Genomic DNA, 22,147 nt, shown 5'->3' on the forward strand with positions numbered 1-22,147 from the left:
GATAGAATATATAGATATACATACAAGGGAGCAAATAAAACCATAAGTAGGGTATGCAGTAAAAAGAACAAGCATGACAGCAAACAAACTTTCCCAAAATATCACCACGAGAAACATATTTTGTTTAATAGTCACGTCCTACAGGGGATGGATTGTTTGTTTGTTTTTTTAGATAATAATTGCATAATAGTTGACAGGCCCTTTGAAAGTAGAGTTGAATTTGTCAAACATGAGCAATGTTGTGAAGCTGTTTGCAGACGCAGTGTGAGGTTCTTTTCTTTACCTGCAGGGGCGCTGGCGCACAGACCTCAGATTGATAAGAAGAGAAGCGGCGCAGGAGAAGAAGAGCTCAGCTGTTTTCGTCCCGTTATCAACTCGTCTCGTTTCAATTATGTTTTTACTTTTATGCTAAACTTTAAACTTAAAAAAAGGTGCCTTCATGCGTTTGCTGCAGGTGAAATGGTAGGAAACTGTGCTGGGGAAGCTGCATGCTCTGAATATACTGACGAGTTTGACGATTGCATGTTAGTCGGTGAGCAACTACAATGTATGAGACTGTTTACTTCAGCATGTCTGTGTCTTTGTCCTCCATGCAGATGGCAGGTCGGAGCAGGCTGATGCCCTGTGTGTGTCTCGGTCTGTTCGCGGTCCTGTGCTGGGTCTGGGTCTCCTTCGCCTCGTTTCCCGATGACCAGCTGTACTCGGAGGCCCTGGACGCGATGGACCGAGCAGCCTTCCAGCCGCAGAGCGCCCTGTCGGACATGGAGTTCGGCTCGGTGGTCTCTTCATACCGAGGACCCGGCAACACTGACCGCCGCAGCAACAAGGAGCTGCCCATCCTGCTGTGGTGGAGTACGGGGCTCTTCCCTCACTTTCCCGGGGACAGTGAGCGCATTGACTGCGCCACGTCTTCCTGCCTGGCCACCAGCAACCGCAAGGTACCACAAATACTCCTAAGGTTCAGTCCTGAAACTCTTTTGGATTAAATGGCATGAGGATATATGTGCATATTAATAATGATTACCCTTGAAGTTTGTTTCTCCCCACCCCCCCACTAATCCTGAGTTTGATCTTGAAAGGTCCAGCTGTACAAACGCACAGCATCCATCATCTTTTATGGGACAGACTTCCGGGCATATGAGGCACCTCTCCCTCGTCTTCAGCACCAGACCTGGGCTCTGTTCCACGAGGAGTCACCGATGAATAACTACGTCCTGTCTCACGGGCCAGGAATCCGACTCTTCAATTATACTGCCACATTTCGCAGGGAGTCAGACTATCCCCTGACCCTGCAGTGGCTGCCCACGCTGGAGTACCTGCTCCATCCTGTGGCTGTGTCCCTGAAGGAGAAGAACCAGCTGAGGGGGGAGGGAATGGCTCCTGTTCTGTACATGCAGTCTCACTGTGATGTGCCATCGGACAGAGACCGATATGTCCGGGAACTCATGAAGTACATCGAGGTACAGTACAGAAAGTTTATTTCTCAGATCATTAACTATAGCGAACAAGGTTTTTTCTTCTTTTTTTTTTTTTTACAAAATTCTGCAATATATATGGTGCTTAACCAGACAAACTTGTGCTGACACAGAATCATCCTTTTCACCCATCTCGTATATATCGCTTTTATCTTGCATCATGGGGTGCTGGAGACTATCCCAGCAAACTGGAAACACCCTGGACAGATCGCTAGTCCATCACAGATCAAACACAGAGACAGACAATCTCCCTCCCCATTCACAGAACTTAGGTGCAGTTTTTGTGTCTCCATTAACCTCACATGCATGTTTTTAGACCGTGGATAAGAAAAGCACAGTCCCCAGAGGAAACCTATGCAGAAGCGAGGTGAACACTCAAACTCCACACAGAAAGGTTGTGGCCGGTATTTGAACCCATGACCTTTTTGTTGCTCAATGAATGGCAATGCGCCAGTTCTTCGTGCAACAAACAATCCTTCATTTGGCCCAAAGTGCAATACTATGACTGGCTTTTCCAGTGAGTCCACAAACACTTCAAATTACAGCGTTGGCAATGGTCAAAACCCTGCCCCATGACAGAAAAGCCAGTTATCTACACACAGCGCCACTCCATGGTCACATTAACCCTCATTTACCTCCTACAACCTATATGAATGGGACAAAAACACCTTCAGGGCCACACAGTACTTCACTGAGCAGTCTCACCTCACCAAGAGGAGACCATGATACCATTCAGGGTGGGAGCATTTCTGTGTGGCATTTACACATTTTCCCCGTGTGTGTGGTTTTCCAGGTATTACAGCTTCCTCCCAAACCCCAAAGGCACATGTTTGTTCAGTTAATCAGTGACTGCTGACTTTTCTGTAGGTGTGAGTGTGATTTTTCTCTGCCTGTTATTATTGTTATTGACTGGTGACTTGTCATGGATGTACCCTGGATTTTGTGAGCTGTAATAAGCTCAAATTAAAACTTGTATAGAAGATAAATCAAATATATATTTATATCCGTTTAAAAAGAAATTCATATATGATCGTACTTTAGAACTATTTGGAGAACAGAATGTATTCCTCTTGGTCAAATCTGTACCTTCATTGTGTTTTTACGCAAGTTTCTGTTTTTCCTAATTTGCAAATACTCTTTTGTCATTTTTGTCGCCTTTGACAAGAGTAGTATTAAATTTGGTGGCATGCAATTTATTTTACTCCCATTTTCTGTCCTCAGAAAGTCTTTCTTGCATAGAGCACGTTAAAATGTGTCATTTTGAATGTGTCAGTTCAGCACAGCCACCATGTCCTCTCTCTCCTTGCCGTCGAATCACATTGACAACAATCACCCTCAGATCAACAAGGGTTTTGAGCTGCAATGCAGATGTCAGGATAAGTCTTTTCCATTTCCACTCACACATTACACAGTATGTTAACTTAATTGGTTTATAGTTGCAATTGCCCCAACACATCCATTAGCGCCCTGTAAATATAACCCTCTATGAAAACTGCAGTGAATTTGAAGTGCAAGAATTCAGTCGGGACTTTGTTTCTCTCATTTATGAAGACCATAACAATGATCACCATTGTCTCATCATCATTTCCCTCTCTGACACACAATTCTTCTCTCCATAGGTGGACTCCTACGGGAAATGCTTGAACAACAAACCTCTGCCCGAGCATCTCGAGGACACAGCCACCGCCACTGGCGAGGAACCCAAATTCATGAATTTCGTTGCGCGCTACAAGTTCCACCTGGCACTGGAGAATGGCCTGTGTCCAGACTACATGACAGAGAAGCTGTGGCGGCCGCTCCATCAGGGCTGTGTGCCCGTTTACCGGGGCTCCCCGGTGGTGTCGGACTGGATGCCCAATGATCACACTGCAATCATCATCGATGACTTCCCCTCCCCGAAAGCCCTCGCCGACTTTCTCAAACATCTGGATGAAAATGACGACGAATACATAAAATATTTAGAGTTTAAAAACCACAGGCACATAACCAACGCTCAATTGTTGGAGGCACTGGAGACTCGTGAGTGGGGGGTCAATGACATGAGTAGACCCAACTACTTGAATGGATTTGAATGTTACGTGTGCGACCGGGAGAATGCACGACTAGCGGCAGAACAGGCGTATAAGAAATCTCCAGAGAAGAACCCGCCACCTCAGCCTAAAATGGCCAGCAACACTCACATGGGATGCCCCCTGCCCACTCCAGGGTACGGAGATGTTCAAGACCTGCCTGCAGATGACGGGTGAGTTGAGTGTTTATCCTCTGTGTCAGGTGTAAAAAGCCATCGTTTGTCTGTACTTTTTAATGTGAGTAACAATGTCCAGAGGGGAGAGAAACCGGTCTCTTTTAATAGTCTAATTAAGTATCCTTACTGACGAGCCTAATCTGTTTGTGTATCTGTCCACAGATGGTTGCAAATATGGCCTCAGGATTACTGGCAGAGCCTCGACCAAGCAGAGGGCCTGGAGTCCCTGATAAGACGTAACGAGTCAGACCCTTCACTGCTGTGGAAGCACATGCAAAACATTGCTGTGAGCAGAGCTCGAGGAAAACACTAACACGGGCCTTGCTGGAGATGATGGCGCGCGTCCAGGATTAGAGGGGGTGTCCCAACTATGTTCCCCATCGCTCTTTAAATGAGAAAATGAAGCAGACTTTCTCATATTTTTGCACCTGAGCCAACACCCCTTTTACCCTTTTAGGCAGTTCAGTTTAGCAGAGTTTAGTCTTCCATTCAGCTGACGTGATGCTTTTGTCTTTATCTCAAGTTCAGCTATGGGATGGGAATAATGTTTTATAGTGTTATATGCTAATATTTTCACCTCGTTTTTATTACCATAACTGAAGTGCCATCATTACTTTTACTCTACCTTGCATTGTTAGCGTTAACGGCATACAGGGCTTTTGTTCCGGAGCGGCACACTCTCATGGGAGGCGGCCTTTCATTGGACTGGGGAAGAGCCAAAAGGCTTGTCCTCTGTACCGAGGGAGCTCTGCCTAACTGTGTGTGAAGACCATCGAAACAATGGCCGGTGAACTGCATTAGCTTCCTCACTGTTACTCAGCGGGTAGTTGATGGCCATTAGCGAGACTCCAATTCATGTACCAAACCTTTTAAGTGACTATGCAAAAAAAAAAACAACGAAAAAACAAAACAGTATTTCATCCGGGAACGAAGAGGCAAATGTAAAGTGACGCTTTACTTCCCAGAAAGAAATTGCCACTGCTTTTGCAAAGTAGTTCTCAGGAACAGCTTCACCCCTTCCTTTCGTGGTAGACGCTTAAGTTTATTGTCGTTTTTACTTACATTGTGTAAGAAGCGTCGGTATGTGCAATAACTTTCAATCATGCTTTTTAAGAACATTTAACTACTTGGGACTCCGTGATGATATTGTACCCACAAGAACACCAATTTTGTATTGGACATTTTTATTGCAGGAGAATGCAAGTTATTTTTATACTGTTAACAAAGCATCGTACGGGCCAACGCTATTGTGTAACGAGAAGAACACAAGGAGTAAACATTTTGGAACAAAGTCATTTTCTTGTTGCTTCGATGATTATTATAATGTACCCCACTTGCCAGTAATAGTCCGATCACACTCCTGTGCATAACACAGCATGTTAGACGTGTCCTTCATAGTAAACGGAGGCAGATAAAAGTGTCACCACCAAGAAATAAAAACAACCAAACAAGTTGAGACATTAGAGATGAAACCCAATGCAAGCGTCAACATAAAGTAATCACATTCACTATAATGGTCTCTTTGATCATCTTTAACTATATTACTCCTACGTTCAAATCAAATGCAGTCCAAACTTTGTGACGGACCAGTTCTCACTTTATATGCTAATAGGCACAAAGGAAAGAACGAGGATAAGAGGCTGCTGGAGAGCTCCCGTAATCAGACTTTGGAGTAGCAGCTCTCGCAGTGGACTTTCCCGCCATGTATGAACATGCTGTGGAGAAGGTCTCCCATAGGCTTACTGCACATGCCGCACTGAAAAACAGCAAAAAAAAATGTCATCAGGAAATGCAATTATAAGTGGGGGAAAAAAAATAAAAAATTACAGTCAAGAGTTTCACTCCTTTAAATTCTGCAATATCTTTTTTCATAAATCCAGAGTGTATAGAAATCGGCTGGTGCTTTGAAAACACAATTAACTGGCTAAAGTTTTCATGCTTGGACTGGCAATGTGCAACAGCCAAACATTTCTTTGAAGTTATTATAAATCTTAAATGAATCATTCGGTATTTTGGGAATTGTGCTCGGTGACTGTGTTCGCGGAGAGTCGGATAAAAAGACAGACACCCCTCTTTTATCATTTATGGCTGGAGATACAACTAGTAAGTTGGAAATCTGGCTTCATCCGCAGGCAAGGAAGAATGAGCCAGAAACTCCCAGAGCTCGCTAATTAACACATTACCAGGCGACACGAGGACGTTTCCTATTGGCTGCACAAACAAAGTGAGACGTAACGTGTTTAATATTTGTATCAATTAGGCTGCAGAGCTGATAGCAGGGTTGAATAGTGGCGTGGGTTTGCTCTCTTTGTTAATATCAAAATAAACGTGAGGCGTGATATCGACCTGCTCATACAACCCGATGCAAAAAAAAAAAAAAGATATGAGGTTAAAGTTTAAGATGAGCAGTGTTTCTGCCCTGAGAAAAATCACCACAGACAAAAGGATTACCTTGAAGCAATTGGGGTGGCAGTTGATACCAAGGTGCTCAATGGTGATCTTGGAGTCGTCGCCCACCTGCTGTTCACAGTACGTACAGGTGGATGACAGCGGGGCCCTGAGGAGACGCAGCCATTCAAAAGAGTTAGTCTGACTCGGGTTCAGCTGCAGCTCTCGCTGGTTAATAACGGCCTGTGATCTTTTCGGTCCCACATGAGGGACTGTAACAAGTGTGAGTAATCCGTTTGATGTCCCTGCTTAGTCTGGTAATGAGTAAGCTCGGTAGAAGTTGTGCCCTGCTGCTTATACATATTTGGTCAGAATGAGGAGTAACGAGGACGGGGCAGAACGGGCGCGCGGCAGCTTTTAAAACAAGTTGAGGAAATTGGATTGTTGCCTGGAGTGAGAGGAGGTGCAGATGGTGAAATGGTGAGCACCGCCACCTCAAGGTCTCAGGTTTGTGTCCAGGTCGTGGGGGGGCCTTTGTGTGTGTGCGTGTGTGTGTCTCTGTCTCTGTCTCTGTCTCGTGTGATCGGCTTGAGTCCCCCGTGAAGTTGGGTCAAGCAGTATAGAGGATGGATGGATGTTAGAATGCCCCGAGATCTATTCAAAATAGTGAAATCTATGAAAAGCAAGTGGCAAACGTTGACAGCAGCTAAGGTGACAGGTAAAGTGGCCGTGCAGAAAGGGGTTGAAATTTAAGCAGCTGAAATGTCAATCCACGTGTGAACACTAAGTGAAGAATCGGTTTTGCGAAAGAGAAAAAGAAAAAGGCACAAACTGTTTGAAATGTCACTCAGAGTATAAGTGGTAAATCGAGCTGGAAGTGTCAATGGTGCAAAGATATTCAGGTTTATAAACCGAAAGATGTCGTGTGACACATTTGAACTGTGAAAGCTGAAATCAGCGGCAGCAATTTGTGTAGGAACAATGGCTCAGATGGTGAACTTAATCGCTTGAAAGGTTTCGAGTGTCATTAAAAGCATGAAGGGGAGTTCAGAATAACATCAGAATTCATTTGACATTTCTGCGTTGGAAGTAGCTGAAATAGAATTAGAAAAAACAAGACGTGGAAGAGGGTGAAAGCGAGCGAGGCCGGGCTGAAACAGTGTTGGAGGTTGTGGAATTACCTGGAGTAGGAAGGGCTGCTGTACGCGTAATTGAGGGAGCTTGAAGTCAGATAATCGGATTCACTGGGGGAAACAGGAGCATCAATGAGATCATGGTTTAGAAGGGATGGTTCGCAGCTTCCATTTGTTTATATTCACTTATTGTTTCTTCCCACCTATCGAGTCCGTCCCTCGAGTTAAGCGTGGACATCTCTGTTGCATTGACGTACTCTTTCACATACACGAACCCCCTGAAGCAGATAAACAGGCCAAGTGGCGAGTGAGTTAACGTGCACGATTAAATAAGGTATTGGCTGACACTTTCATCTATTTGTAAAGTCACTCACTTCTTGGTTTCGGGCTCTGGTGTCGGGGCTCGTGGCTCGTCCCGTATCACAGTCCGGGAATATCTTTCATATCTGGAGATGGAGCACAGCGGCGTTAGTCTCATCTCTCGGTCCCTGACGACAGCAGTTTGATGGGTTATACAGACGGACGCTGCATCTGTCAAATGTAACTCAGGAGATAATCACTTCCTGCCATTGCTTGTTAATGGCATGCTGTTTAACGGGCTGTGATTTGACAAAAGGACATTTCTAATACACGTCGTTAATTTGGCATCTGGAGGCTGATAATTAGAGAGAAGGAAATGAGGGCAAATTGAAAGACAATGGGAGAGAAGATTTTGTCATTTAACTTGAGCGGCAGAGTTGGATCAGGACTTTGTGTAACTAAGCATCGTGCGGGAATTGGCAGGTAACGTCACATCCAGAGATGAGTGTTGAACAGATACAGCTGCGTTCCCTCCTGGTCTGCCCCAAATCTCTCGCCATCTTACCTCGGCAGCGTTGTACGGAGGAACAAAAGCTGATCTTGCAGGTGAAAACATGAAACAAGCCCGCTTGAGCTATGTACTAGGTTGTGTGCATTTGATTTTCAAGACATATATTTCACTTTATGAATTACATAAAAAAAAATCCTCTCCAGGGTCTGGTACAGGAATATCATAATATCACACACATAAACAGATATCGTTGTGTTTTGCCCCCTGCTATCAATGTATGATTTAAGTACTTGAATAGAGAAAGGTCAGCTTCGTTGTGTCTCTAATGCTGCAGGACACGCATGAGCACCTCGCACCTCCATCCCCAGTTTCCAGAAATCATTGAATTATTATTATTTTTACAGGTGATTGAAACCACATTTGAAGCAAATATCAAGTAAAACAACTCTGCATTAACCATGTTATCAACTTATCTTAACCCTCAATAATTAAAGTTGCCCATATGTACAATCAAGTATATACATAGTAGTTATTATATAGCATACTTTTGACTAATTGGAGGTGACTTTATTAATATGTTTTACTGTTGTAAATCTCCTAACTCAAATATTTGCTACATATAATTCCAGCCAAGGGTCTTTAAAGTTTGGCGAGGATGTTCGAACCATTTTTGATGGAAAAAATAAAAAAATAAAAAAATAAATCATGCTGTGAAAAGATGTCACTCATCCTCAGAGTTGACCTGCTGCAACCCCTCTGAAGCTCTCTGGCGCCCCCCAGAGGAGGCCCAGCCCAAACATTCAAAACCACTGCTCGAGATGACATCTGGATGAAAATGACTGCACCCAAAGACTAAAATCTTCAGTTAAGGAGTGTTTTGTTTTTTTTGGGGGGGGGGGGGGGGGGGGGGTTTGACAAAAGCGAGAAAATCAACAGACAAGAGAAAATAACACTCTGGAGATAGAAATCTGGCATTATGCTGTTTGATGTGAATAAGATCATAAACTTACCGATCCGTAACCGGCTCTAGCTCGCTGTGCATCTCCCTGGAAGGTAAAGAAAACTGTATTAGAGTTTTATTGTAGACAACCGCAGTCGATAAGCTGGACCCAGTCCAGCAAAGTTCTGCTGCTTGTATGAAGCTGATCTTTCTAACTCACAGCTCCACCCGGGTCGACTTTTATTGACCAGTTGTGGTCTATTTTCTATTGTACTTGAGCATTGCCTCACGCCGGGCCCTCCCCCATGCATTGTAAAGGCAAACATCACCTGCATTCCTCCTTGTGCTTTCTCTGTAAATCCCTCTCATCTCCCCACTTTCTGATCATACTGTAAGATGGGAGTTTTAAGAAATTCAAAAGATTTTTCCAACCTGATAGTGGTGATTGTGGTGACTGTGTGTGACTCCCCGAGGCTACAAAACAGAATACAACCCTGCATTACAATGAGTCGAGCAGAACGGGAATAAATTACAATATTGAAGTTTAAAATAAATAAATAAGTGAAGAACAAGCTCAGAAAGTTGATTATTCTCACACTGGGTCGTGAGGATTTTTTTAAATTATATATAGTTGCCTTTTAATTAAATGGTTGACAGCCACCAGATTTTAAGGCACTATAGTCAGAGCCAACAAAAGTAGCTTTGAAAAATGTGCCTTTTTGGGCATTTCATGAGGTTTGAATATACCTTTTATCGTCTTCCTGCTCATCCTCTTCCGTAGCAGATGTAAAATTATAGACGGTAGGTGAAGTCCATCTGTCCCATGGGGAGTCATTCTCAGAGGACCTTGAACACAACACACATAAATAGCATGAGACAATGACAAATCCAGTTTGTAAATTGTGGTTAAAAAAAAAAAAAAAAAGAGGCTCGGGGGGGGGGGGGGGGGGGGGGTCTGTTCACCACGGTTCAAACAGAAAGTTGTAACAAATATATATCTGGCCTATTTTCATCAGCACCACTGCACAATGCCTTCTGGCTCAGTGGTTAGATTCTGGAAGAGCCTTCATGGTAGTGAAAGGGGAAAGAGGTTGTTGGAATAAAAGGAGCCAACATGCATCCAGAGCTTTTAATAAAAAAAAGAGATGGCTTACTTTCTCTCGAACTTGATCATTGTCTCAGAATTCTCAACTTGGCCTTCTTCCTCTTGGCTGAAAGGGGACATACAGTGAAAGGCTTTTAGCACGTAATGGACATGGATGCACACAGCTGTGGGTGAATAGAGCACACTGCAGCTTAATGTGCCGAAGTGTAAGCGTGAAAAAAAAAAAGAAAAAAGAAGTGTGTCATCACCTCTCGCCTGCGCTGGCCTGCAGAGGTGTGCTGGTGTCCAACGTGCTTGTCCATGACCGGTGAGTGCTGATGCTGAGAGAGGAGACGTGGAGGACGAGAGGTCAGTCAGATCAAGCACACGAGACAAAAGTTACACGTGCAGGTTTGGGAAGCCGATATCTGCAGTGCCCCGCCTTTTGTTCCTTCTATTCACAGACTCATCACACAGTTGCACTCTAGACGGTTTCATACCGTGTTGTGCCGGTGTCGGTGGGGAGGATGTCGTCTGCGAGGGATTCCAACGCATAACCGCTCATCCTGCTAAACATCCAAAACAAACAAAACACGAGAAGGAAGAAAAACGCTAGATTGAGTCAACTTGTTCTCCACTATATGTCATGCAGTGACTGATTCCGATTAGATCAGGGGTTCAAACTCACTTCAGTTCAGAGGCCATATACTGACCAACGGGACCATTTTGTCCGAACCAGTGAAAAGGTCATAGCAAAAACTTTTTCTGCAGCGTTTCGCTGCTATTTTACTTGTAAACGAGCAGCTGGTTTTCTCTGCTGCATCTCTGATCAACCAATGATAAACAGTGTCACTATTTGATGTTCCGTTCTGGGTGCCAGTAGACGTGAAAACATGAACAGTAACTAATCAGATTAAATCCCAAGCCGAGTAAAATCATGCTATATAAACGCTTGTATTCGTTCAGATCGGCTGATTGAACGATACCCGTGACACACGTAAACCAAAGACGTCATTGTGATCATTTTATTCATTATTTATGTGAACAAGTCTGAGAAAGAATTCAGTCAGATTGACAGAAAAGTAATCATCTGAACGTAGCAAGTGCTGCGTTATGTCCTCTACTCCTGCTGAAACAGTGACAGTGATACAATGATTTGTTTTTCCTAGGAAGCAGTGAAACACTGAGATTAAATTTTAAAGTAAATAAAATAAAATAAAATATAGCCATGAAAAATTATGCATTATTAGGTTTTCAATCGTGTTTGTTTCATTACTCAGATATGCTTTACCTTGAATAAGTGTCAAAATAATTTCCATTAACTTTTAGATTTGTTCAGATTTTAAGTCAAAATCTGTTAATTCTTGGTTTGGACTACATATGCAAGACACCTAAATAAATCTTGTCTTTGACTAGAAGAAGTCCTGGGGGTGGAAAGCTCTTTTTTTCTGATTCCTGGTAGTTTTCGAATTTTCTAAATATCATAGATGATCCAAGTGTTACAGTTGAGAAGTGTGTGTGCCAAATCTTAACAGTCGTGTTTTTTGTCCCCCACCTTGATTTCTGGTACTCTGTAGAAGATTCTCTAAAGAAATCAAAAAAATAAAAAATAAATCAGCATATCAATGGTATGGACTGCAGACACTCGGATGTACAGTACCTCTTGCATGATAGGCCTTGAGGACTAAGAATATGCATTGTATTGACTCATAAGTAAAGTGGTATAGTAATGAAGACATCATCCACTAACGTAGTAACATCAGTACGACAAACAGGTTACGGTGTATGAAAAACAAAATTGCATTAGCATTCCTCTACCTGTTGATGGAAATACTGGAGAGGGGCTGGAGCAGGTCAGAGGAGCTGCAATAGAGGAAAGTGGCTCATAATCAGAGACTGTTGCATTATGCATGCTGAGATGCTATCTGGCTGGCTGGAAAACAGTCACAGCTCCAAACCAATATGATTACCTGTTAGGGGATGTGGTCCCTATCGGATATGGATCAAACGGATCAGCCGAGCTGAAAAACAATTTCACACTGATTTCACTCTCAATTGTCAGCATGGCCCATCTTGTGTCGGAGGAATTCTGATCACATTGACTCATAATGGAAAGATTTAATGCAGTTTGAATGGTAAACAGAAACACAGAGGAACCCAGGGCCAAACTCAATCAAAATCAGAATCTGGATGTCTTCCACAAAAGGAACAGACTTTTCTACTGGCATAAAGCAGACATGTGCATATATTACATTCTCATCACCTCAAATGAACCCTGATCACAATCTACATTATGCACTCGTCCTAATGTGGTAATGTGGAGAGCGGATGCGAGATACGTCTTCAATTCTAAACACAGCAAGGTCATTTGTGACACGGCAGTAAATACTGTACCTCCACTCAGTGACCGTGGTTCTCACACGTGAACTCCAGCGATCTGCATTGTCCTCTTTGCTGCCAAGTGGCAGATGGAGAAGTAAAGATCGTTATACGGTACGGGTGAATGGCACAAAGAGAAAAGAGGACAAGTAAAGGTTAGAGTGGTTGTTCTCATACACTATTTACAATGCCGGTCCATCAGGAAAGCTTGAAATCCACTGAACTATTTAACGAGCATGAAAACCATCTGAATATAGTACAGAATTTGCATGTGTGTGTGTGTGTGTGTGTGTGTGGTCACACTTTTTGTCAGTAATGATCACAGTTTCGGTCGTTATAGTGACGGTCTCCGCAGGGCTGGAGGGCAGCGTAGTCGCACGCAGACTTAGTATAAATCATTACAAGGCATATCTGAATACAGCCCGTTTCTTAGAAGGAACAGCTCTGCACAGATAGATAATTGTTTAAGAGCAGCTTGTCATCTCCCTCTACCTTTGTGTTTCCTTGGCTGTCTCATCTGTCTGCTTCTCGTCCTCACGCTGCATGCTGAGGCTGGTGGAGACAAAACAAAGCCGCAATACTAATCAGTACAGAACATTCTCTTCTATTTCGAGTTGCGCTGCAGATGAAACGTGCCTTCCCCTCTCATCGGGAATCTAAGACTTTGTTTCTCTCGAACATGGAGCAGGGGTTAGAATAGAAATCTGGGAGCAGGGGAGCCCCGATGTGTGGATCAAAGTGAGGGTGGATGGGGATTATTGGGAACTTTACTATTCTGGCCCCTTCGTTCAAAAATTAATGGCACCCAAGACAGACATTCAAGCAGAGGTCGTCCCAAGTCGGTCTGCGTCTCACCTGAGAGCCTCTGAGTCGATCACAGTCATTCTATCAGGCAGGAGATCCAGTCTGCCGCTGGTCTTTTGTGGGGTTGACTCACTAAAGACATCAAACACATAAAGTCAAATACAGAACAGTTCTTCTATGCAAGCTCTCTTGAAACCGCATGACTCAGGTAAAGTAATTTAAGGTGATATTCTGTCTTTCCACTGACAAGAGAACTATTGATTTTTTTTCTCACTTGAGAGGGAATAATTCTCCACATAACTTTATGTTTTAGGTTTGGGTGGGAAAGAGCTGCTCCTGTACCTGCGCAGATCACTGAGCAGCTCCTGACTCCAGCGTCCGGGGCTGGCGGGAGCAGGCACTGCCGGCTCCTCCTTCTCCTCTTCAAGACTGCAGGGGAGGAAAGAAGGAAGAGAAGTTGGTGAGCAAAGCAGAGCCTCTCAGGGGCTGCTTTCAGGCATGGAGCCGGCCAGCTGAGGCGGAGGGGAGGCGGATCACTGGAAGGACAACAGTGCCACCTTGTGGATTGACAGTCAAGAGATTTCAAATTTGAGGGCTTCTTACTTATAAAATGAAAAATAATTCGTTTTAAACAAACCCAGAGGAATCAACGTCGGAATCATCAGACAACCCTTCACATTTGCCGTTTACTGAGTTGTCATCAGATTTGACCGAGTCTATGTCTGCGGCCTTGTCTTTGTCTTCGTATTTGTAATGTTCCTCAGCGTCATCTGAATCTTCATCATCGTCCTCTTCAGCCCTTGAGAAAGAAAATGGGGGGGGGGGGGGGGGGGGGGGGGCTATATCAGTAAACCTGTTTAGGCAACAACTACAAAAACAACAATTTCCAATTTCACTCAAAAACTGAGCACCACCAGGACAGACAAAACATTTCACAACAATATGAAGAAATACGTCTATTGACTGAAGAATTCAAATTAATTTTCACTTAATAGTCTAATCTACAAGTTTACAAGAGTAAGTTTCATCATTTTTTGGGTGCCTCCCAATTTAACACTTGGTTCTTGCCGTGACCCAATCCTAAAAATGCTCTAGGTCTGGCCCTGGTCCTAATGAGAACAAAGATTTCTTTTTCTGTTTTAAGAGAAGCCTGTCAAAGACCACAGCAACAAGCACAGCACAACTATAGTAAAACTAGCAAATGATTCAACGCACAGGAAATGGAGATGTGAACTACTTTATGAATACTTTAAAGAGAAGACAATGGCAGTTGGGTGCCGTTTGCCTTGTTATGACATGAATGAGGAAGCTGTCGGTTTCGTACCTGTCTTCTGTGGTGTCCTTTGAGCCTACTCCTTTTGAGAGAGCTGACTCATCATTCCTAATGCTGGAGGGAAAATAAACTTTGTTATCAGATGGCATATTGTTAAGGACAACATATTTGTGCCAGGGTTTGTCTTCGGTTTTTTTCCAATTAGTTTATGCTGCATTCATTTTTCACATGAAAATACCTGGAGGATTTTGTGTCGAAAGAAATAAGGGTGTCGGACAAGGCAGCGAGTGTGTCACCACTGGAGCTGTGAAAAAAAAAAAGAAAAAAAGCTGGATGACAAACGTGAAATTCCAGGTCAGCTTTCAATCACACAAGTGAAAGAATGAGAGCAAACATACCACAGGCCTGCTCAAAGGACATCGTGAGAAACCATTTTAAACTACTGGACAATTTTCTCATATAAGTAAAAGAGAAAAGTGTTTTTAACTTGAAAAGAAGAAAAATAAATATTAGCTTATAAAATAGAAATCTGACCTTGGTTTTGGAGATGGTTTCCATTCAGGTGCAGGTTTAGGCTCATATTTGGACTCTGTGTTCACTGTGATTGCAGTTGTAGTCGACAATGGTGTGCGTGCCACCGGGGTAGGTGATAATGGGGTCGGTGACATTGGGGTGCGTGCCACCGAGGTAGGTGATAATGGGGTCGGTGACATTGGGGTGCGTGCCACCGAGGTAGGTGATAATGGGGGAGGTGACATTGGGGTAGGTGCCACTGGGGTAGGTGATAATGGGGTAGGTGCCACCGGGGTAGGCGATATTGGGGTAAGTGACATTGGGGTGTGTGCCACTGGGGCAGGTGCCACTGGAGTAGGTGCTGCTGGGGTAGGTGACATTGGGATGCGTGCCACTGGGGCAGGAGCCACTGGGGTAGGTGCCACTGGGGTAGGTGACAATGGGGTGCGTGCCACTGGGGGAGGAGCCACTGGGGTAGGTGCCGCTGGGGTAGGTGCCGCTGGGGTAGGTGACATTGGGGTGCGTGCCACTGGGGCAGGAGCCACTGGGGTAGGTGCCGCTGGGGTAGGTGACAATGGGGTGCGTGCCACTGGGGGAGAAGCCACTGGGGTAGGTGCCGCTGGGGTAGGTGACATTGATGTGCTTGCCACTGGGGCAGGAGCCACTGGGGTAGGTGCCGCTGGGGTAGGTGACATTGGGGTGCGTGCCACTGGGGGAGGAGCCACTGGGGTAGGTGCCGCTGGGGTAGGTGACATTGGGGTGCGTGCCACTGGGGGAGGTGCCAACGGGGTCGGTGCCACCGGGGGAGGTGATATTGGGGTAGCTGCCACTGGGGGAGGTGCCGCTGGGGTAGGTGACATTGGGGTGCGTGCCACTGGGGGAGGAGCCACTGGGGTAGGTGCCGCTGGGGTAGGTGACATTGGGGTGTGTGCCATTGGGGGAGGTGCCAACGGGGTCGGTGCCACCGGGGGAGGTGATATTGGGGTAGCTGCCACTGGGGGAGGTGCCACTGGGGCAGGTGCCACTGGGGGCGGAGATGCTGCGGTGGGAATCACTGCTGGCCGGAGCACTGGTGCTGGTGGTTCCGAATCATCTGAATCATCCGGAGTGGGTTTTGGAGGAGGCCACTGTCGCAATTTCGATGGCACTATGTTACGGTCAATCGGTAATTTGTCAGCTTGCGTAGAAATGTCTGAAACCTCAGATTCTGGCTTTGAAGAAGCTGCTTGAATACACTCAGTGATCAGTTCAGGGAGGGGGGTGGCGACCTTCGTGCACCCTGGTTTCATGTCTTCAAATAGGTCCTTATTGCTCACGGTTGCTGGGGGAGGGGCTTTATTAACCTGGACTGGCGTGACCGTGGCTTCCTTGGGCTTGACCGGCTCATTAACAGTCACATCGACAACTGTCTTGACACTGGTGTTGACTCTGTAAACGACACAAATAATGAGCCAAACTGAAGGGACGGAAAGGTTTCATGGGGAATAACATTAACATGGCGCAGGACTAACGTTTTCCACGGGCTGGGCTCAGGCACAGCGGCAACAGATGTGACGGGAACAACAGGGGACGGTTGCACGGCGCTGACAGGTTTCTCATCTTCATCAGTAATCTCCACCCTACACATGAGCATATAGACATGCATGAGCACAGGTGTGAATTAAACAGACACAAAAATATTCACACACACACACACACACACACACGGGGTTAGTCTTGTTTTTGCTTCAGGGTTACAAGAAGCACTCACCTTGTTGCCACAAATGACACAGTGTTGTTGACCACTGTTGTGTCAGGTGGTTGAGATCTGAAGATATTCAGCACAGAGAAGTGTCTCCATGAATTCTCAAAATTGATGATGGCAGAAAGCACATCGTTGCAACGCGTGGGAAGTTTACGAAACACGTAGCTCACTTCCCCCGAGACAGGTTGAAAGATGCGATCGGCATCAGAAGAGCAACATCAAGACATACGTACTCAAACTTCTTGGCCGCAGAAAGCACATAGGACCGCTGCCTCGCTGAGGAAGTCTTCAGAACATTGCTGGCGGCCTCCGTCCTGCAAAATGATTCGTTATGATGTTAATGTAATCTCTTTACTGAATTTGCGAGTTGAGATGGCGAGGGGAAAATCTCACCGTTTGTCCTGCTCCTCGGTGCTCAGCTGGCCCCCCTGGTTCTCTGAAGTGGGCCTCACAGTGTGCGGCGCTCTGAGGAACAGAAGCACAAACATACGCCTCGTGAAAATACATTCGCACTCAGCTGCCAGCAGTTAACGGGGAAACCTGATTTGTGCGCGCTCACATTCTTTTGTAGCTGTCGGAAGGCTTTTTGGTGAATTGTGTTGTTTGGCTGTAATGAGACAAGATTAGATTAATGTGCCCGAGAAAGATCAGTCATCTTTTGTCATCAACTTATTCGGGGGAGAGACGCTACCTGAAGCCGTTAGGAGGAGAAGATGTAACAGACTTGTCTGGTTGAGTGAAGACACCTCTGGAAAGAAACTGACAATTATGAGCAAGTTTTCCTCACTTGTGTATTTCAGTCTATTTTACACGCGGTGACATTTTACAGTCCTCGCCCATCCGCATGTGCTTTTGTAAGTTTTACCCGGATGATAAAACGTTTAATATAATTAGTCGTAAAAGTTACTGTGGTACTGCAGCAGTATTTGTTGAACTAGAATAAACCTTCAGGTATGTATGCACAATGACAGAGCGAGAGATAAGGAAATACAGTATAGAAAGAAGTATGCAGGTCATCATTCCTAACATGATCTTACAGTACAATTACAATTCAGTAATGTAAATGGGAATTTAATAAAACATATTTTATATAACATTTTCAATGCAATTAACTGCAATTAGGATGGACAAGCCTTCAACTTCTCAGAAGAGCAAAGGGAACACAATAGTTAGAATGTTACAGAGATATTTCAGTTCAGTACAGGCACAGAGACGGGTTAGAGCTGTTACCTCACAAAACAAACAATTATTGGTCATTGAATTAGTGATGACAGTAAATCCAATGCCAAAATTGTTTATCAATCATCATCATATTGGTCACCATTTTAGATCACAAAAGAAGATTAAAACAGAACACAGGAGAAGGGGTTAGATAACAGTGATAGCCGTGTTAATCACTTCTGTCGTGTCTTACCTGGTCCTGTATCCTGTCGTTGGCGCTCTATATTCAAGACAGAGACTCATTAGCAGCACAGAATGTGTGTCAAAGTGGATAGGCGTGTGAGATTCACCAGAAAAATAAATTGGAAATAAAACCCCGTGTTTACCTCAAAGTTGTGGGCTTTGCGGGTATGGACGGGGGGGTGGATTTAACGGGTGAAGTAACAGGACTGGTGTCAACAGGGGCGCCATTCAAACGACGGGCTCTCACTTCTGCCAACCTGCGCAGACGCAGTCAAGACTTGATTTCGTCTCTTCGTGTGAAGCACAGTGAATCACTTGATCGTGACCGGACTGTAAGAGGAGGTTTACCATGGCTTCTCCTCCTGGGGTTCATCCTCAGTGTCTTTGGCAGTCTTGCACCAGCTGCCATCTCCTCTCAGTTTGGTCCGGACTTGGGTGGAACGAACCACAGTTTCTCTGTCTGCCACTAAGACGCAAGCACATGCATCTCAACATACCGACACGGCATTTGGGGATATAATACACTCTGTGGGCTGCATCGTAATGACATCCTAATCAGTGTCTGCCTGATAGCGTGCAAGATATACAATCCCCTTTAGGCTGCCACACGCTATATAATCCACCTCTTGTATTTGACATTTAATCATGCCCAGTGACAATTTAGAGTCATCACCCAGGCGCAGAGGCGTGATACCACCTCTGCTTTTATTAAGAGGAAATACGTCATTGCGTATTCAGAACAGATCAGTCACACTGCTCACCCTTTGGCTTCGACATGGCCGTGTTGCTGAGTCTTCTGCTCTGTTTCTGCTCAGCTTCCCCTCACAGTTGCCTGAAAAATCCATCGAAGAGCCACAACTTGTTAAAAGGAATTGGACAGTCCTAAAGGCGATTTAGAATTTTTGCTGAACTCTCAAAAGGGTTTTTATTTCCCACACAGCGTCCCCTCCCAAAAAAAGGAGCATGTGCTCTGTCAGGCATTCCTCATTCTCATCCTTTAAAAATGCAGATCATCCCGTCTGACCACTTTCCAAAAAAATACCGCTTTTGCCTAAATATGAAGGGACACACACACACACACATTTATGACACAGTTGGTGTGGATTCAGTGACACACTTTATCGCTTGCCATTAAATAAAAACTGCCTTCTTTTGCTCATTTCCAAATGAGGTGACCCCCTCTGTTTTTTATGGTCAGTAATGAACCGCTCACAGGAAAGCCCGCTTCCTCCAGGGATCTTGGGAATAAAGGGGAAACATTACCGACAAAGTGACGGCGGTTCCCTTATCTGAAAAATGGCACGGATTACAGCTTATGCAAAACAGTGGAGGGCTGCCAAAACTCCGAATGCAAATAGAACTTCAACAACTCATGGGACTGTGAATTCACTGTTACCAGAGCCAGTGGAGCACTGTATCTCATGGGGGGGGGGGGGATATTGGATTCAATATTAGTGACAGAACAAAGTCACTGAGGGCACAGGAAGCATACTTATCCGGGGTTTGGCCCAACAGTCTACATGAGATAAATGATTATTGTGAGGCGATGGCATTTAAGGCGAACACTCGGGACATCAGTCAACCATCCCGACAAGCAATGATGACAGAGAAACACCCAGACGAATGTGAAGGCAAACAGTCATAATCGCCACCCGGCACAAACAGGTGATACAACACGATGGATTAGTTTCAAACGTCTGAAGCACATGACAAGTTTATTTGCTGAATGATCATGGCCTACCTGTTATCCCTTTTATATTCCGAAGAGCAATGTCCCGGTGGCGGAAGGTCTGTGACAGTGGGTCCCACTGAGTGTGTGGCAGGTGTGAACACAGGCAGAGCCTTTTTCTGTCTGACAGGTGTCTCAGCCTCGGTGCCAGCGAACAGGTACGGGCGTGAGCACTAACAAGCCCAGCCAGTCAAGGGAGGTTGATATGGGGTGGAGCAGCTTGTGTGTGTGTGTGTGTGTGTGTGTGTGTGTGTGTGTGTGTGTGTGTGTGTGTGTGTGTGTGTGTGTGTGTGTGTGTGTGTGTGTGTGTGTGTGTGTGTGTGTGTGTGTGTGTGTGTGTGTGTGTGTGTGTGTGTGTGTGTGTGTGTGTGTCATAGGGGTTGCTAAGAACTCATTTTTGTTGACGACATGTGTGCCTCTCTTCTTCTTCTTCTTTTTTTTTTAATGAGAGCCAGCAAGCACATACCTGTCATACAGGTGGCTGACAATCAATTCTTCAACCTGGGCAACGCAAAGGGAAAGAAGGCGACAACAGCGAGATGTGCACAGCATAGCATACATAAATGAAGCGACTGGCAGCAACATCTCCTGTGGGAACACTCATCTCACGCTCACTGGGTAGGAAAACCCAGGAAACACACACATCATTAAAATAAGATTAAGAACAGCAGACAGAGCCCCACTCAGTTAATAAATAGAAACACGGTTCACAGTTGTGTTAAAAAGATAAATAAATAAATAAAACCCATAAAGGCCAATCTTAAAAGTCTGTTCTAATTTTTTCTTCTTCTTTTTTTTTTTTCAATGACATTTTCTGTGACTTTTAACAAAACTGCACTGCCTCAGGGTCAAATTTCCTTCATAATTAGTGTGGTAAAGGTGAATTACGACACACCCACGATAGCACATATTCCAGACAGAAGAACAGAGGAAAGGTTATTGTAAACATGTGTGCTCAGTGTGACTGTGTCTGTTAGTGTAAGCAAAAAGCAAGAAATATCACTTCTGCCAGAGCAGTTTCAAATCCTTAAAGAAGTTTCGACGGTTTGTAAAACACGGAACCTGTCAGTAAAAACTGAGAGCTTATAAACAATCCGACGCAGACCGTAAGCATATTACAAGGTCGTCTCACATGAGAGGAAGGGTGTGAAGACATTTTATAATGTGACACAGTAAGAAGGAATGTGGAAGAGGAAACCTGCAAGCTCGAGAGCCGAGGTTTCCTTCAGGTGAGCGCACTCTGCTGAACGTAAACGCTCAGTTCTATCATCGACAAGGATCCCACTCGCTGTCTTTTCCCTTACAACGCGAAACCAGTCGGACGGCTTTGCTTAGGCCGCTCAGACTGCAGCTGTGAATCATTAGGGCGCTGCTGGCACAGAATTAAATGAGAATGTAAAGTATCCGAGTGCAACTGCCACCTTGTTGTCACCACACCAAAACGTGGAACGACAAAAATGTTACAACTCTAAAGGGGGAAGAAATGTCGACAATGGATCCCTTCGGCGGAAACTGTATGAAAGGTAAGCTTCAGTTCCACCACAGTGTATGTCTTGAATGAGTCTGAAATGACAAATGGAAAGGTGAGGAGGGCGATTAGTGCCAATCCCATTAGTGTTTTCAATGACGTCACTGAACGCCTTTCGAGCAGCTTCGAGAATTCATTGACATTCGTGACGACCTGGTGACTAATACCAGTGTCTGATAGACCGCAGCATCAAAGGTATGAAACATACAGGTACAACAAAATAAATGATTAGAATATAATGGGGGCTCACCCCCCCTCATAATTTAATTCAAATGTTGAAATATTAGTTTACGTGTAATACGTCAAAAGTATCTAGAAGATTTAAAAACTATTTATTCTTCACAAACCATTAAAAGTAGATACATCCTGAAAATATTACCTTTAATAAAATAAGACGTTTAGCCTATTATATAACCCCCGACTCATATTAATACACTTTTCAGTTTAGATGAGTTGAAAGCACAGACAATCAACTTTTTTTTTCTTGGAGTTAAACATGTGTGTGTTAATTTCTAAGAAGAAGAACAAGGGGTCAGGTCTGTGAAGCCATTTATCTTTTTAGATTTTTGGCTGAAGTAATTCATCTATTGCAGAATACCAAAGCAGTCACAGCTCAACTCACTGCAGACATTAGAGTCAGTCTGAGTTTATGGAAAACATTAGTCCGTTTTAGGCATATCCCTGTTGGTAAATTCAA

General features: G+C 44.6%; 2 protein-coding genes across 9 annotated transcripts; one reads left to right on the plus strand and one right to left on the minus strand.

Moving 5' to 3' along the window:
* Nucleotides 1-309: 309 nt before the first annotated feature.
* pofut4 (protein O-fucosyltransferase 4) lies at nucleotides 310-4,630 on the plus strand. 2 transcript variants are annotated; one of them, XM_080466067.1, is made up of 5 exons: nucleotides 310-462; nucleotides 597-938; nucleotides 1,080-1,460; nucleotides 3,095-3,717; nucleotides 3,883-4,630. In XM_080466067.1, the coding sequence occupies exons 1-5, from the start codon at nucleotides 406-408 to the stop codon at nucleotides 4,031-4,033; spliced, it is 1,554 nt and encodes a 517-aa protein (XP_080322193.1). In that variant the 5' UTR covers nucleotides 310-405; the 3' UTR covers nucleotides 4,034-4,630. The 2 variants fall into 2 exon arrangements, with proteins under 2 accessions (XP_080322193.1, XP_080322194.1); XM_080466068.1 differs by having other exon boundaries at nucleotides 329-462; nucleotides 1,086-1,460.
* A 114-nt stretch (nucleotides 4,631-4,744) lies between these two features.
* On the minus strand, nucleotides 4,745-20,266 carry znf185 (zinc finger protein 185 with LIM domain). Of its 7 annotated transcripts, XM_080466060.1 has the most exons (33): nucleotides 19,935-20,074; nucleotides 18,955-19,025; nucleotides 18,542-18,659; nucleotides 18,337-18,450; nucleotides 18,204-18,230; nucleotides 17,481-17,537; nucleotides 17,349-17,396; nucleotides 17,183-17,254; nucleotides 17,023-17,103; nucleotides 16,796-16,852; nucleotides 16,557-16,664; nucleotides 15,067-16,473; nucleotides 14,771-14,836; nucleotides 14,584-14,646; nucleotides 13,897-14,058; nucleotides 13,602-13,688; nucleotides 13,311-13,391; nucleotides 12,948-13,007; nucleotides 12,471-12,530; nucleotides 12,047-12,097; nucleotides 11,895-11,939; nucleotides 11,632-11,661; nucleotides 10,577-10,645; nucleotides 10,346-10,417; nucleotides 10,147-10,203; nucleotides 9,740-9,838; nucleotides 9,425-9,466; nucleotides 9,063-9,098; nucleotides 7,616-7,687; nucleotides 7,445-7,519; nucleotides 7,290-7,352; nucleotides 6,172-6,277; nucleotides 4,745-5,476 (listed from the first exon to the last, which is right to left on the minus strand). In XM_080466060.1, the coding sequence occupies exons 2-33, from the start codon at nucleotides 18,968-18,970 to the stop codon at nucleotides 5,381-5,383; spliced, it is 3,597 nt and encodes a 1,198-aa protein (XP_080322186.1). In that variant the 5' UTR covers nucleotides 18,971-19,025; nucleotides 19,935-20,074; the 3' UTR covers nucleotides 4,745-5,380. The 7 variants fall into 7 exon arrangements, with proteins under 7 accessions (XP_080322186.1, XP_080322187.1, XP_080322189.1 ...); XM_080466061.1 differs by lacking the exon at nucleotides 18,204-18,230; XM_080466063.1 differs by lacking the exon at nucleotides 16,796-16,852.
* Between the last annotated feature and the right edge of the window lie 1,881 nt (nucleotides 20,267-22,147).

Source organism: Lipophrys pholis (assembly GCF_963383615.2).
Source record: "Lipophrys pholis genome assembly, chromosome: 6".
Classification (NCBI taxonomy): Eukaryota; Metazoa; Chordata; class Actinopteri; order Blenniiformes; family Blenniidae; genus Lipophrys; species Lipophrys pholis.

What these genes read in the sequence shown, in the direction of transcription:
- pofut4 (XM_080466067.1), top strand. Translation starts at nt 406, where the DNA reads ATGCTAAACTTTAAACTTAAAAAAAGGTGCCTTCATGCGTTTGCTGCA. An exon ending in CGTTTGCTGCAGGTGAAATG is followed by an intron (nt 463 to 596) that starts GTAGGAAACTGT and finishes TCCTCCATGCAG; the next exon opens with ATGGCAGGTCGGAGCAGGCT. An exon ending in GACCTGCCTGCAGATGACGG is followed by an intron (nt 3,718 to 3,882) that starts GTGAGTTGAGTG and finishes ATCTGTCCACAG; the next exon opens with ATGGTTGCAAATATGGCCTC.
- znf185 (XM_080466060.1), bottom strand. An exon ending in ACCACGGTCACTGAGTGGAG is followed by an intron (nt 12,098 to 12,470) that starts GTACAGTATTTA and finishes ATTGTTTTTCAG; the next exon opens with CTCGGCTGATCCGTTTGATC. An exon ending in CAGGCCAGCGCAGGCGAGAG is followed by an intron (nt 10,204 to 10,345) that starts GTGATGACACAC and finishes GTCCCCTTTCAG; the next exon opens with CCAAGAGGAAGAAGGCCAAG.